The sequence below is a fragment of the Caretta caretta genome, chromosome 17, assembly GCF_965140235.1.
Source record: "Caretta caretta isolate rCarCar2 chromosome 17, rCarCar1.hap1, whole genome shotgun sequence".
NCBI lineage: Eukaryota > Metazoa > Chordata > Testudines > Cheloniidae > Caretta > Caretta caretta.
In genome coordinates, this window is record NC_134222.1 from 23,307,386 (window position 1) to 23,323,110 (window position 15,725).

The 15,725-nt window shown below is 43.9% G+C and overlaps 1 protein-coding gene across 1 annotated transcript in view; it reads left to right on the plus strand.

The window, feature by feature from the left end:
• Positions 1-15,725, plus strand: part of LOC125624086 (myeloperoxidase) — a 58,982-nt gene that overhangs the window by 29,944 nt on the left and 13,313 nt on the right. The window contains exons 7-8 of the mRNA XM_048824433.2: positions 7,808-7,968; positions 11,197-11,449. Coding sequence (XP_048680390.2) covers positions 7,808-7,968; positions 11,197-11,449 — 414 coding nt within the window. The remainder of the gene's footprint in view (positions 1-7,807; positions 7,969-11,196; positions 11,450-15,725) is intronic.

The following is a 15,725-nucleotide window of genomic DNA, read 5'->3' on the forward strand; positions in this document are numbered from 1 at the left end:
TCTCTGTCACTAGGTTGCCTCCCTCATTCAGTAAGGGGCCCACACATTCCTTGACTTTCTTCTTGTTGCTAACATACCTGAAGAAACCCTTCTTGTTACTCTTAACATCTCTTGCTAGCTGCAACTCCAGGTGTGATTTGGCCTTCCTGATTTCACTCCTGAATGCCTGAGCAATATTTTTATACTCTTCCCTGGTCATTTGTCCAAATCTTCCACTTCTTGTAAGTTTCTTTTTTGTGTTTAAGATCAGCAAGGATTTCACTGTTAAGCCAAGCTGGTTGCCTGCCATATTTACTATTCTTTCTACACATTGGGATGGTTTGTCCCTGTAACCTCAATAAGGATTCTTTAAAATACAGCCAGCTCTCCTGTACTCCTTTCCCCCTCGTGTTATTCTCCCAGGGGATCCTGCCCATCCATTCCCTGAGGGAGAGAAAGTCTGCTTATCTGAAGTCCAGGGTCCGTATTCTGCTCCTCTCCTTTCTTCCCTGTGTCAGGATCCTGAACTCAACCATCTCATGGTCACTGCCTCCCAGGTTCCCATCCACTTTTGCTTCCCCTACTAATTCTTCCCGGTTTGTGAGCAGCAGGTCAGGAAGAGCTCCTCCCCTAGTTGGTTCCCCCAGCACTTGCACCAGGAAATTGTCCCCTACACTTTCCAAAAACTTCCTGGATTGTCTGTGCACCACTGTATTGCTCTCCCAGCAGATATCAGGGTGATTGAAGTCTCCCATGAGAACCAGGGCCTGCGATCTAGTAACTTCCGTGAGTTGCTGAAAGAGAGCCTCGTGCACCTCATCCCCCTGGTCCAGTGGTCTATAGCAGACTCCCACCACGACATCACCCTTGTTGCTCACACTTCTAAACTTAATCCAGAGACTCTCAGGTTTTTCTGCAGTTTCATACCGGAGCTCTGAGCAGTCATACTGCTCCCTTACATACAGTGCTACTCCCCCACCTTTTCTGCCCTGCCTGTCCTTCCTGAACAGTTTATATCCATCCATGACAGTACTCCAGTCATGTGAGTTATCCCACCAAGTCTCTGTTATTCCAATCACATCATAATTCCTTGACTGTGCCAGGACTTCCAGTTCTTCCTGCTTCTTTCCCAGGCTTCTTGCATTTGTGTATAGGCACATGAGATAACTCGCTGATCATCCCTCTTTCTCAGTATGAGGCAGGAGCCCTCCCCTCTCATGGGCTCCTGCTCGTGCTTCCTCCCGGTATCCCACTTCCCCACTTACCTCAGGGCTTTGGTCTCCTTCATAGAATCATAGAATAATAGAATATAAGGGTTGGAAGGGACCCCAGAAGGTCATCTAGTCCAACCCCCTGCTCGAAGCAGGACCAATTCCAGTTAAATCATCCCAGCCAGGGCTTTGTCAAGCCTGACCTTAAAATCCTCTAAGGAAGGAGATTCTACCACCTCCCTAGGTAACGCATTCCAGTGTTTCACCACCCTCTTAGTGAAAAAGTTTTTCCTAATGTCCAATCTAAACCTCCCCCACTGCAGCTTGAGACCATTACTCCTCGTTCTGTCATCTGCTACCATTGAGAACAGTCTAGAGCCATCCTCTTTGGAACCCCCTTTCAGGTAGTTGAAAGCAGCTATCAAATCCCCCCTCATTCTTCTCTTCTGCAGGCTAAACAATCCCAGCTCCCTCAGCCTCTCCTCATAACTCATGTGTTCCAGACCCCTAATCATTTTTGTTGCCCTTCGCTGGACTCTCTCCAATTTATCCACATCCTTCTTGAAGTGTGGGGCCCAAAACTGGACACAGTACTCCAGATGAGGCCTCACCAATGTCGAATAGAGGGGAACGATCACGTCCCTCGATCTGCTCGCTATGCCCCTACTTATACTTATCCTTCCCCCGGTGAACCTAGTTTAAAGCCCTCCTCACTAGGTTAGCCAGCCTGCTTGTGAAGATGCTCTTCCCTCTCTTCGTTAGGTGGAGCCCGTCTCTGCCTAGCACTCCTCCTTCTTGGAACACCATCCCATGATCAAAGAATCCAAAGCCTTCTCTCTGACACCACCTGCATCGCCATTCATTGACTTCCACGATTCGACGGTCTCTACCCAGGCCTTTTCCTTCCACGGGGAGGATGGACGAGTAGACCACTTGCACCTCAATCTCCTTTATCCTTCTTCCCAGAGCCACGTAGTCTGCAGTGATCCGCTCAAGGTCATTCTTGGCAGTATCATTGGTGTCCATGTGGAGAAGCAGGAAGGGGTAATGATCTGAGGACTTGATGACTCTTGTTAGTCTCTCCATCACATCCTGAATCCTAGCTCCTGGCAAGCAGCAGACTTCTTGGTTTTCCCGGTCAGGGCGGCAGATAGATGACTCAGTCCCCCCTAGGGTCTTGGTCTTCTTAGCCCACCTCAGCACTTCTCCAAACTCTCCTTTGCTTCCCTCCAAACTGCTCTCTGCTCCAGCACCAAACCACTCTGCTTCAACCCCTCCTCCTGTCTGATTGAAGCAGGGGTTTTTTATCAGGTGACTGGTTTCAGGTGCTCTAATTGGCTTCTGGTGCTTTAATTGGCTTCTATAGCAACCTCTCTTCCCTCTACAGGGAATAAGGCTCCCTTCTAACACTATCCTGCTGCCCTCTGGCCATGCTGTATCACATAATCTATCCCTTTCTTAATGATGCCCAACATTCTGTTGTCTTTTTTGACTGCCGCTGCACATTGAGTGGATATTTTCAGAGAATCCTTTTGTAGCTTTTTACAGTCTGCCTGGGACTTAACTATCTTGAGTAGTTTGGTATCATCTGCAAATTTTGCCACCTCACTGTTTACCCCTTTTTTCAGATCATTTATGAATATGTTGAATAGGACTGGTCCCAGTACATACCCCTGAGGTACACCACTATTTATGTCTCTTCATTCTGAAAACTGATAATTTATCCATACCCTTTGCTTCCTATCTTTTAACCAGTTACCAATCCATGAGAGGACCTTCCCTCTTATCCCATGACTGCTTACTTTGCTTAATAGCCTTTGGTGAGGGATCTTGTCAAGGCTTTCTGAAAATCTAAATACACTATATCCACTGGATCCCCCTTGTCCACATGCTTGTTGACCCCCTGAAAGAATTCTAGTAGATTGGTGAGTCATGATTTCCCTTTACAAAAACCATGTTGACTCTTCCCCAACAAATTATGTTCATCTATGTGTCTGACAATTTTGTTCTTTTTAAAAATTGGCGTCACATTAGCTATCCTCCAGTCATTTGATATAGAAGCTGATTTTAATGACAGGTTACAGACTACAGTTAGTAGTCCTGCAATTTCACATTTGAGTTCCTTCAGAACTCTTGGGTGAATATCATCTGGTCCTGGTGACTTATTACTGTTTAGTTAACCAATTTGTTCCTCTTCTAATGACATCTCAATCTGGGACAGTTCCTCAGATTTGTCACTTAAAAGGAATGGCTCATGTTTGGGAATCTCCCTCACCTCCTGAACCATGAAGACTGATGCAAAGAATTCATTGAGTTTCTCTGCAATGACCTTCTCATCCTTGAGTGCTCCTTAGCATGTTGATCGTCCAGTGGCCCCACTGGTTGTTTAGCAGGCTTCCTGCTTCTGATGTACTTGCTGTTACTTTTTGAGTCTTTGGCTAGCTGTTCTTCACATTCTTTTTTGTCCTTCCTAATTATATTTTTAAACGACACTTGCCAGAGTTTATGCTCCTTTCTATTTTCCTCACTAGGATTTAACTTCCACTTTTTAAGAGGATGCCTTTTTGCCTCTCACTGCTTCTTTTACTTTGTTGATTAGCCACGGTGGCTCTTTTTTGCTTCTCTTACTATGTTTTTTAATTTGGGGTATACATTTAAGTTGAGCCTCTATTATGGTGTCTTTAAAAAGTTTCCATACAGGTTGCAGGGATTTCACTTGTGGCGCTGTACCTTTTAATTTCTATTTAACTAACCTACTCATTTTTGTGTAGTTCCCCTTTCTGAATTAAATTCTACAGTGTTGGGCCACTGTGGTGTTTTCCCCACCACAGGGATGTTAAATTTAATTATATTATGGTCACTATTACCAAGCAGTCCAGCTATATGCACGTTTTGGACCTGATCCTGTGCTCCACTTAGGAATAAATCAAGAATTGACTCTTCTCTTGTGGGTTCCAGGTCTAGCTGCTCCAAGAAGCAGTCATTTAAGATGTCAAGAAACTTTATCTCTGCATCCCGTCATGAGGTGATATGTACCCAGTCAATATGGGGATAGTTGAAATCCCCCATTATTATTGAGTTTTTTATTTTAATAGCCTCTCTAATCTCCCTGAGCATTTCACAATCATCATCACTGTCCTGGTCAGGTGGTCAGTAGTATATCCCTACTGCAATACTCTTATTATTCAAGCGTGGAATTACTATGCATAGAGATTCCATGGTACAGTTTGGTTCATTTTAGATTTTTACTTCATTTAGAACAATTGAAACACTGTCATCATCTAGAGTCTGACCTCCTGCATAACACAGCACAAAGAACTTCCCTGAAATTATTCAGTTTGAATAGAGCATATTGTGATGTGTTCCCCCCGGGGTGTCACCTGGAACTGGGGTATCACTGAGCCATCTGACTCATCACCCTGGGTTCCCTCTCAGCACTGTGCTGCTGTGACAAGCTGTAGACCCGCTCCTGGTCCTAGACTGCCAGCAGCATTTACACAGACAGGGACACACCCAGCTGCAGCTACTAGCTGTGACCAGTCACTGCTGGAACCAACAATGGAGAGGCTGCAGCCAAGATACCCCCAGCTTCCCAGCCTAGGACCCCAGAGCTGTACTGTCCCGCTTTGGTCAAAACCTCAATCAGTATGAATTTATTACTTAGTTCGCCCCTCCCTTAATGTGGAGAGGAATATGCAACAAGCCTGTGTTAACCAAACTGAGATTTTTTCCCCAGACCCTGCACTCAAAGGCACACTGATTTAGATAAAGCAAAAAACCAAGTTTATTAAAAGAAGATAGATTTTAAGTGATAGCAAACAGATCAAACAGATTACCTAGCAAATAAACCCCCCCACAAACTAAGCCTAAAATACTAGAGAGATTGGATTTTTCACCCTGGCTGCTGATACAAGCAGTCCACCAGATTTCCATACACAGGCTAGAAATCCTTCTCTCCGTTCAGTCTTTGTTTCTCAGATGTTTCCAGGAGTTCTCTTATGTGGGGCATGAGGCCACTAGATGTCACACCCCACCTTAGATAGTTTTAACATACGGTGGGAACCCTTTGTTCCAAAAATAGTTCCCAGCCCAGTTTGTGGAAAAATACAGGTACCCAAAATGGAGTCCAGTATCATGTGGTCTGGTCACATGCCCTTGCTGAGTCATAGCAGCCATTACTTACAGGCCCGCTGAAGCGATACAGAATCTTTGTAGAATTTTTCTGCCTGCCTCTAACAAATCTTCGCATGTGCGAACTGAGATCTGGGTGGCTTTTATGGGGATGGCAAAATTACATCCCTCACACTAGGGCCCTGTTTCTCAAATGCGGCCACTGTTGCCGCATGTGGATACTGGGGGTTTCCCTGCGGCTCAGGCAGGTTCCTGGGCAGTGGGGGCAGAAAGCATCTGCTCCCTCCCCTTCCTTCCTGTTGCTCCTGCATGTGCCGCCTCTCTGGAGATACAGGTGGGACACACAAGGCTTAAGGAGCAAGGTGAGCAGTTGGGTTGGGGTAGGAGGTGAGCGGTGAGGCAAGTGGCGGGCAGGGTGGCCTGGCAGGGGAGTAAGCAGGCAAGCAGCGAGCCAGCAGCAGAGTGAGGAGGCAGGTGGGGGATGGGTCTGGCTGCGAGTCGGGGAGTGAGGAGGCGAGCAACGAGCCACCAGCGAGTGGGGGTTCTCATGGCAGGCACGGGGGTGTCTGTGGCAGGGGAGCGAGGAGGCAAGCGGTGGGTGGGGGAGGATAAGAGGAGGCTAGCAGCGGGTGAGGAACTGAGGAGGGATGCAGGAGGCAAGTGGTAGGCGGGGGGGTGAGGAGGTAAGCGGCGGGCATATGGGCAGCAGGTGGATTCCCCCCTTTGGGGAGGCTTGTGCCTGACTCCACCTCTTCCGCCTGCCCCCCACCCTCAGCAGCCAGAGCCCCAAGACCGTTGCCCTCCTGTGGCTGGAGCCACAAGACCCCAACCTGGAGAAGCCCCGAGTGTGTCCCCCTCAGCTGGAGGAGCCCCAAGAACCCACACACACACACACACCTGCCCGGAGAAACCCTGGGCCAGCCACAGCCATGCCTCACCTCCCCAACCCTCCCCAGACCCAAGCTGCCCAGAGATGTTTTTCATTATTATTTGGACTTCTATTATGTCAAACCATTTCTAAATTTACTTCAGAATTGTTGTACAGACAACCACTTTTATCCAAAAAGCAAAAGAAACAATAATAAAAAGACAAGAATGTGCAAAATACCTTATTTGTGTTTCTATTTTGTTAGGTCCAGTAAAGAATAGAGATAATTGTGCATTATTTTTATTATTGAGTTTGCAAAAAAAACCCCAAAACCTTATGTCAGGGTTCCCTCCCCACTCTGAACTCTAGTGTACAGATGTGGGGACCCGCATGAAAGACCCCTAAGCTTATTCTTACTAGCTTAGGTTAAACACTTTCCCAAGGCACAAATTTCGCCTTGTCTTTGAACAGTATGCTGCCACCACCAAGTGATTTAGACAAAGAACAGGGAAAGGACCACTTGGAGTTCCTATTTCCTCAAAATATCCCCCCAAGCCCTTACACCCCCTTTCCTGGGGATGCTTGAGAATAAACAAGATGAGCACAAACCAGCCTTGGATTTTTAAGACCCAAAAAACCCAGTCAGATTCTTAAAAAACAGAACTTTATTAGAAGAACAAAAAAAGGTAAGAGAACAACTCTGTAAGATCAGAATGGAAGATAATCTTACAGGCAGTCAGATTCAAAACATAGAGAATCCCTCTAGGCAAAACCTTAAGTTACAAAAGACACAAAAACAGGAACACACATTTCCTCCAGCACAGCGAATTTCAAAAGCCAAAACAAAGAAAACCTAACGTATTTTCTAGCTAGATTACTTACTAACTTTACAGGAGTTGGAGGGCTTGCATCCTTGATCTATGCCCGGCAAAGGTATCACACACACACAGACAAAGCCTCCCCCCCCCAGATTTGAAAGTATCTTGTCCCCCCATTGGTCATTTCTAGGTCAGGTGCCAGCCAGGTTACCCAAGCTTCTTAACTCTTTACAGGTAAGAGGATTTTATAGTACTGTATCAGAGCTTCTTAACCCTTTCCCTTTATATTTATGACACCTTACATTAATAAATTACAATGATTTGGATGTATATATGTTGTATATTACTTTATTATCTTTAGGAAAAATAAATAATTTTAGGAAAAAAGTGTTCGTGCAGCCACCAGAAAGAGTTGGTGGCCGTACTCTGAGGCCACCGAAAAATTTGTTGCAAGAACCCGTGCACAAGGGCCAAATTTCCAGTCCCTGCTCCACAGCATGGAGGTGCTAGAGATCCTCAACAAAACAGTTGTAAGAACATTTTAACATGGTCAAAGCCCTGGCTGGGATGATTTAACTGGGAATTGGTCCTGCTTCGAGCAGGGGGTTGGACTAGATGACCTTCTGGGGTCCCTTCCAACCCTTATATTCTATGATTCTATGAAAATAACATTAATTCCCTAGCTCCATTCTTGGAATTGAAAGCAGCTCAACTTACAATGCAGGAATCTAATATGGCAAATTAAAAACAGTTCCTCAGCTGAATAAAATATAAAATTATACTGTATTTTTATAATTTAGGTGATGCACGAGCAACTGAAAATCTGGGACTTACAGCTATACACACACTCTTTGTGCGGGAGCACAATCGCTTGGCTATCGAGTTGAAGAAATTAAATCCATGCTGGGATGGAGAGAAGCTCTACCAGGAGGCTCGAAAAATCATAGGTGCCATGACCCAGGTACTAGCTGCAATATTGGTTTCGCTGCCATTCACTTGTTGATTAAAACATTTTTTGCTCAGGTTTAGACATGATTTTTCCCCTCCAGAATTGCCTGTGCAGGTTCCTACACACCAAGCTCGCTCAGTCCTGTAGCCACTGGGGCTATGTGTGCAGCAGGCTGCAGATCTAAATGTTTTAGGCACCCTATGTGCTGCAAGTCCCCTCTGCCTTATCAGTCATTCACAGCTCAGTTTCAGTGGCTTAGTGTTGTACAAATGGAAATAATTTCTGTGACAGATATTTAACCGCATGCGGTATCTTTGGGGACCAATGCAATCAATCTAGGAATAGTTTCAGTATGACTGTGTTCTACTCCATTGGGGTAGTTACTCCAGGAATTAAAAACAGTGTGGGGATGATTAATGTGAGTTGCTAAGACAACCCCATGGGGTGGATTGCATTTCTTGGCTCAGACTGGGTTTTCCAGAGACAGGGAAAGAACTTGGGCTATAGAATTGTTGAGTTTAAACACACTCGAGGTCCTCATTTTGCTTCAGCAATCAGACAGGACCTTTGTTCCTAAGGAGACCCCACTGCCATCTGAAGGGTTGGAAGAGACGTTAGCCTACCAGACTCCCCATGTGGAAGTTGGGTGATTTCTGGCATGTTTAGTTTGTGTGTAAGAAGTTTTATTGTTTTTATATGTTGTCTCTGTGATGCTTTTATCCTAAGAATAAATGTACTCTGCTGAGAAAGAGCTGTGTGGTAGTTGGTAACTACTGGCTCATGCCAGTTATTGCCCTTAGAGAGAAAGCACAGCCCAGGCTGACTGGCTTGGAGAGGATATCACGGTGGGTGGCAGGAGGCTGTGCAGCCTTAAAACCCCAGAGATGCGGGTCTCTGTCCAAGTAATGTGACAACTGGGAGCCTAAAACTTTACGTAGGAGGGGGGAATACATGTGCAGTTACCCTGAAACTGTGACAATAACAAAAGGAGACCTAAAGAGTTAATTTTTGTCCCTGACATGGCCATATTAGGCTGCATTAATAGGAGCATTGCCAGCAGATCGAGGGAAGTGATTATTCCCCTCTATTCGGCACTGGTGAGGCCACGTCTGGAGTATTGTGTCCAGTTTTGTGCCCCCCACTACAGAAGGGATGTTGACAAATTGGAGAGAGTCCAGCAGAGGGCATCAAAAATGATTAGGGAGCTGGGGTACATGACTTATAAGAAGAAGTTAAGGGAACTGGGCTTATTTAGTCTGCAGAAGAGAAGAGTGAGGGGGGATTTGATAGCAGCCTTCAATTACCTGAAGGGGGGTTCCAAAGAGGATGGCGCTTGGCTGTTCTCAGTGGTGGCAGATGACAGAACAAGGAACAATTGTCTCTCTCAATGGGGGAGGTCTAGGTTGGCTATTAGGAAAAACTATTTCACTAGGAGGGTGGTGAAGCACTGGAATGGGTTCCCTAGGGAGGTGGTGGAATCTCCATCCTTAGAGGTTTTTAAGGCCCGGCTTGACGGACCCCTGGCTGGGATGATTTAGTTGGGGTTGGTCCCACTTTCAGCAGGGAGTTGGACTAGATGACCTCCTGAGGTCTCTCTTCCAACCCTAATCTTCTGTGATTTCCCTATCACATGTGGTCTGAAAGCAGCTTTTCCTCCAAGGGCTTTCCTGGCTGCAAGGGTGCAGGGTTACTCTGCCAGGCAATTTATGGTGCCTTTGAACCTGGGAGCACAGGGCCTGTGTGGATTCAAACATCACTTAACCCTGAATCTTCTCATGCCTACCCCTCTAAAAAGGGAGGGGATGAAAGAGCAAAATCACTATATTCTCCTTCTCCTAAACTGTCCAAGAAAACAGTGGAAAAACCTCTGCCTGCCAAAAGTATCAACAATCTGCCTCCCTCAGGAACAGTACTGAACTGAGAAGAAGGAGAGGAACAGGTTTTGGGGTAACTGCACCTGTAGTCCCCCTCTGTCATCCTTCAAGGCCATCTACTTAAGGTTGACTCCAAGATCTCATTCCTGAGTGGTAACAGGTAATTTAGACCACATCATTTTGGTCTAATGGGATTATGTTTTCCAATGGGCATTTCTTTGCACTTATCAAAACTGAATTTCGTCTGCAGTTTTGTTGCCCAGTCACCCAATTTTGTGAGAGCCCTTTGTAACTCCTCACATTCTGCTTTGGACTTAACTATCTTGAGTAATTTTGTATCATCCACAAACTTTGCCACCTCACTTTTTACCTCTTTTTCCCGGTCATTTATGAATATGTTGAACAGCACTGGTCCCAGTACAGAGCTGTTTCCCTCTCTCCATTCCGAAAACTGACCATTTATTCCTACCCTTTGTTTCCTGTGTTTTAACCACTTACTGATCCATGAGAGGACCTTCACTCTTATCCCATGACAGCTTACTTTGCTTAAGAACCTTTGGAGAAGGACCTTGTCAAAGGCTTTCTGAAAGTCCAAATATATTATATCCACTGAAACACCCTTCTCCACAAGTTTTTTGACCCCCTAAAAGAATGCTACCATGGAGATCCTTGACATTAATTTCTTACCAAGGCTCTTGGGGAGCTTTACAGGATAAGGAGATCCAGCTGGGGAGGAAAGTTCATATCTCAGCCATGCTGTCTGTGAGTGAAGTTCAGCCCTGTGCAGAGGCCAGCACAAGGCACAGGCACTATCCAATCCCTTCAGGTAGCTGGGCCTTTCTAGTCACCCTTCTGAATATCAGCACATTGGCTTTTCTCTGGTCCTCTGGACCATCAACATCAGTGGCTCAGAGAGCTCCCCGGCCAATTCTTTTAATTCTCTTGGGGGAAAGTTTTCCAGTCCTGCAGATTTAAAACATTTAACTTCAGCAGTTGCTGTTTAGCATGCTCCCTACTTATTATTGGAATAGAAAGCATTTAATGATCACTGTAAGTTATAAATACATCCTCCTGCTCCTTTCAAAACACAGAACAGAAATATTTATTGAAGACTTCTGCCTCTTCTGCATCATTACGCACAATTTTGCCATCCATACCTAGTAACAGAACAAAGCCATTGCTTGAATTGCTTTTGTGTCTCATATATTTAAAATTTCCTTCTTTTACCTTCCTGGCTGTTTCACTGATGTCTTGCATTTTGACACAGAATTTTTGACCAATCCTATTGATAACGTTAGAAAGTGATCGTTTTTTCCTTTAGAAAGAGTGTATATGAGCTTCTAACTCAGTCTGTACTCCCTTCCAGGTAGTAACATACAGAGACTACTTGCCACTTCTGCTTGGAGATGAGAGTGAGAAGGAAATACCATGCTATGGGGGCTATGATGAGTCTGTGGATCCCACCGTGGCAAATGTATTCTCCTTGGCTTTTCGGTTTGGTCATGGTTCAATACAGCCTTTTGTGACCCGTTTAGATGATCATTTCCAACCTTTGGGTCCACATTTCCGGGTCCCTCTTCACCTCACATTCAGTGCTTCCTGGAGGGTTGTAATGGAAGGTAAGCATGCTTTGCCAGGCCCTGCCTGCAGTCCTGCTTTGTCAGCAAGGCAGAGATTCAACGATGTACTTAAGCACATGCTTCAAGTTAACCACATGCTTAAGTAAATTCCTGAATCAGAACTTAAAGCTCATTACATCTGATCATTTGTTTCTATTCATCAGGACATGTTTTCAGTTTATAAATCATTTCCTCAATTCCAGCAAATAAGCAATTTTCATCAAAGTGTAATTATCGGGCAAATGGATAGAATCATAGAACAGGAAGGATCTCGAGACATCATCTAGTCCAGACCCCTTATGGGAGGACTAAGTATTATCTATTATTTGTATAGATTATTATTAGGGCTGTCAATTAATCATAGAATATCAGGGTTGGAAGGGACCTCAGGAAGTCATCTAGTCCAACCCCCTGCTTAAAGCAGGACCAATCCCCAACTAAATCATCCAATTTTTTTTTCTTCTTGACCCAGATCCCTAAATGGCCCCCTCAAGGATTGAACTCACAAACTTGGGTTTAGCAGGCCAATGCTGAAACCACTGAGCTATCCCACTCACATGTTGCTGAGGAAGGTGAAACACTCCCTCCCCCAAGGTTGCTGTCAATCTGACTGGGGGAAATTCCTTCCCAACCACATGTATGGTGATCAGTTAAACCCTGAGCTCGTCAGCAAGAACCCGCCAGCCAAACTCCTCAAAGGGAAAGCCTTAGAGAGAGAACCTCTATGGCCACGGAGCCTGGATGAGATGCCAGACTTTGTGCTATGGATGTTCCAGGGCCAGGATTTAGATCTAATGCAGAAAACCAAATGCTGTAGTCCTTATGAAATCAAGAGTATTACTCCAGACATGTTTAAGTGTAAAAAAATTTGGCCCCTTATGTCTTTCATTGACTCATTTGGGAGCATTACGCGCAGTTGCATGTCTAACCAATTACAAATATGAAAGTAAGTTGAGGGAGTGGGAATAATTAGAGTTAGAATGGCTGGGAACAGCCCACACCATATTTGCTAGCTCCACCCCCTGGTGTGGCCATTACTGTCTTCTTCTGCACATGTAAAAATCTGTCTGAGACCTTCTGTGCACTAAATGCTCCTTCCCATTAATAAAGTAACAGAAAAATTGTTCCCACCAATGCCAAGAAGTCTGGAACAATTTGGCTGCCCCGTATATTTTAGAAGAAAATGCAATTTCTAATAGCTGACAGAAAGGCTGTTACCGTTTCTGATGTTTGAAAAGCCAGTATTTCGATATCGTCCACTTTGGATATTTGAATACCCTAGCACAGCCAGGCAAACACTCTTCACATTCTCAAATGCCGACGTAAGAAGGGGGAAAGGAAAACAAAAGCCAACTATTCCACTGTCTAAAGATAGAACACTTGGTGAAACGGGGCTTTAAATAGTACCATTAATGGATTGAAGGAGGAATCTTCATCAACGACCGATCACAATAAATAAATAAAATAAATGGGCCATAGACACTACCAAATTCTAGACACTGACCTTCTTCGTAAAGCACTCTGTGATCTATACAGGAGGTAGGTATTATTGTAAGGTAGTTTGTCTCCTGAATACCTATGTGAGGGAGGGAGGTATTATTATGGGAACGGAGGCAGAAAGATCCAGTGACTTGTCCAAAGTCACAGAGAAGTTAGTAGCAAAACTGGGGTTAGAACACAGGAGTATGTGGCTTTGAGTCCTCTGTTTGTACTAATTAATTGCAGTTGACTCAAGTGTTTTAAGGCAAAACAAATTTAAAAATAATCGCAATTAATTGCAGTTTTAATCACACTGCTATACAATAATAGAATACCAATTTAAAGTTGTTATAAATATTTTTGAGGTTTATCTATATTTTCAGACATATTGATTTCAGTTACCACACAGATTATAAAGTGTACAGTGCTCACTTTATATTATTATTTTTATTACAAATATTTGGACTGTAAAAAAGATAAAAGAAATAGTGTTTTTCAATTCACCTCATACAAGTACTGTAGTGCAATCTCTTTATTGTGAAAGTGCAACGTACAAATGTAGAATTATTTTTTTTTTAGGGCTGTCAATTAATCGCAGTTAATACAAGCGATTAATGTAAAATAAATTAACACATTATTTTTAATGAGTGTTAATCACATACTTCTCTTTTGACCCTCTTCACTTACTGTACTTCATCACTTGGCCGACATTGGCACAGTTCTCATGATCTGGAGTGATTAAATATCAGAAAAAATTAATGGTGCAAAGCACCAAAAGTTCAGGTCTTTTGAATGGGTCTTTATTTTTAAAAAACTTCTGGGTGGTTCTCTGGATAAAAAGACGGTTATCTGTAGTTATTGCAAGGCTGAGTTCCAATACCATGGAAGTACTTCAAGTCTTCAGTACCAGGTACACGCTAAACATGCTTTCACCTCAAGTTCTTGTGCTACAGATAACTTACTGACAGCAAATGAATCCCTCCACCCACGACAGAATATGCTTAAAGAGTTTCAGGATCGCTAGAAGCCCCTGGATCAAACAAAATACAACAGCTTAATCAATGCTATTGCAAAGTGGATAGCTATGGACTGCAGACCGTTCAACATTGTAAATGACAGAAGGTTAAAAGATGTTATTCAAATTGCATCTTCCAATCAGTCATACACCTTGCCCTCCTGAGGAACTATTGTATCACAATTACATGACCTATATCACGAGAAAACTACAAAGTTGGAGCTTCTGAAAAATGCGCTAACTGTTGCTTTGACTGGTGATCACTGGACATCCCTGTGCAATCACAGCTACCTTGGAGTCACAATACACCTGATTGATGCTGCATGGACACTGCAGTCGTTTGCTTTAACAGTAACGCAGAGAGACATTATGCTGAAGCATGTGCAGAGCACTTCTCGGATGTTGCGAAAAAATGAAATATTCAAGAAAAGGTTACAACAATTTTGTACTGACAATGCATGTAATATGATAGTAGCAGACAGTCATTTGCCTTTTGAACATATGACATGCATCGCTCATGGTCTGCAGCAATCAATTACAGTAGCACTCAGTGATGGTGGTTTTGAAAACATGCTGTCAAAATGTAGAAAACTTGTGGGCCATTTCAAACACAGTCCAGCTAACAGTACAGAGCTAGAAATAAAACAAGCGGCAAATGGACAGAAACAAGAACCTCTTGTACAAGACATTTCAACCAGATGGAACTCCACATTGGGTATGGTTCAGTGTCTGTGTAACCCACAACCTTCTGCGTGTGGTGTTCTGTCCCATCTAGTGGCACCGAGACCACTTAGAGAGAGAGATAAAATGTGTCTGCTATACAGCCTTGGCTAATATGGCCATGTGGTAGAGGCTCATGTACTAAGCTCCAGAGGTCCCTGGTTCGATCCTGCCCCCTGACGACTGGGGTCTGTCAGCATTACATGAGCTTTGAAATAAAGTCACTATCACAGCCACATTAGATCTTCAAAAGCACAGCCTACCAGTGCCAACAGGAAAGGATTTAAAAAACTGCAAAAGCTAGAAACACTACTTGAGCCCTGCTGGTTTGTGAGTGAATTCCTTGGGGGAGAATTGTATGTCTCCTGCTCTGTGGTTTTACTCACATTCTGCTATATATTTTGTGTTATGGCACTCTCGGATGACGACCCAGCATATGTTGTTTGGTTTAAGAACACTTTCACTGCAGATTTGACAAAGCACAAAGAAGGTACCAATATGAGATTTCTAAAGATAGTTACAGCACTCGACCCAAGGTTTAAGAATCTGAAGTGCCTTCCAAAATCTGAGAGGGACAAAGTATGGAACATGCTGTCAGAAGTCTTAAAAAGAGCAACACTTCAATGTGGAAACTACAGAACCTGAACCGCCAAAAAAGAAAACCAACCTTCTAACATGCGTCGGTCCACACTGCTTTGGATCATTATCAAGCAGAACCCGTCATCAGCACATCCTCTGGAATGGTGGTCGAAGCATGAAGGGGCATACGAAGGTTTAGCATATCTGGCATGTAAATATCTTGCAACGCCAGTTACAACAGTGCCATGCGAATGCCTGTTCTCACTTTCAGGTGACATTCTAAGTAAGAATTATCTTCCGTAAATGTTAACAAACTTGTTTGTCTTAGCGATTGGCTGAACAAGAAGTAGTACTGAGTGGATTTGTAGGCTCTAAAGTTTTACATTGTTTTATTTCTGAGTGCAGTTATGTAAAAAATAATAATTCTACATTTGTAAGCTGCATTTTCACGATAAAGAGATTGTACTACAGTACTTATATGAG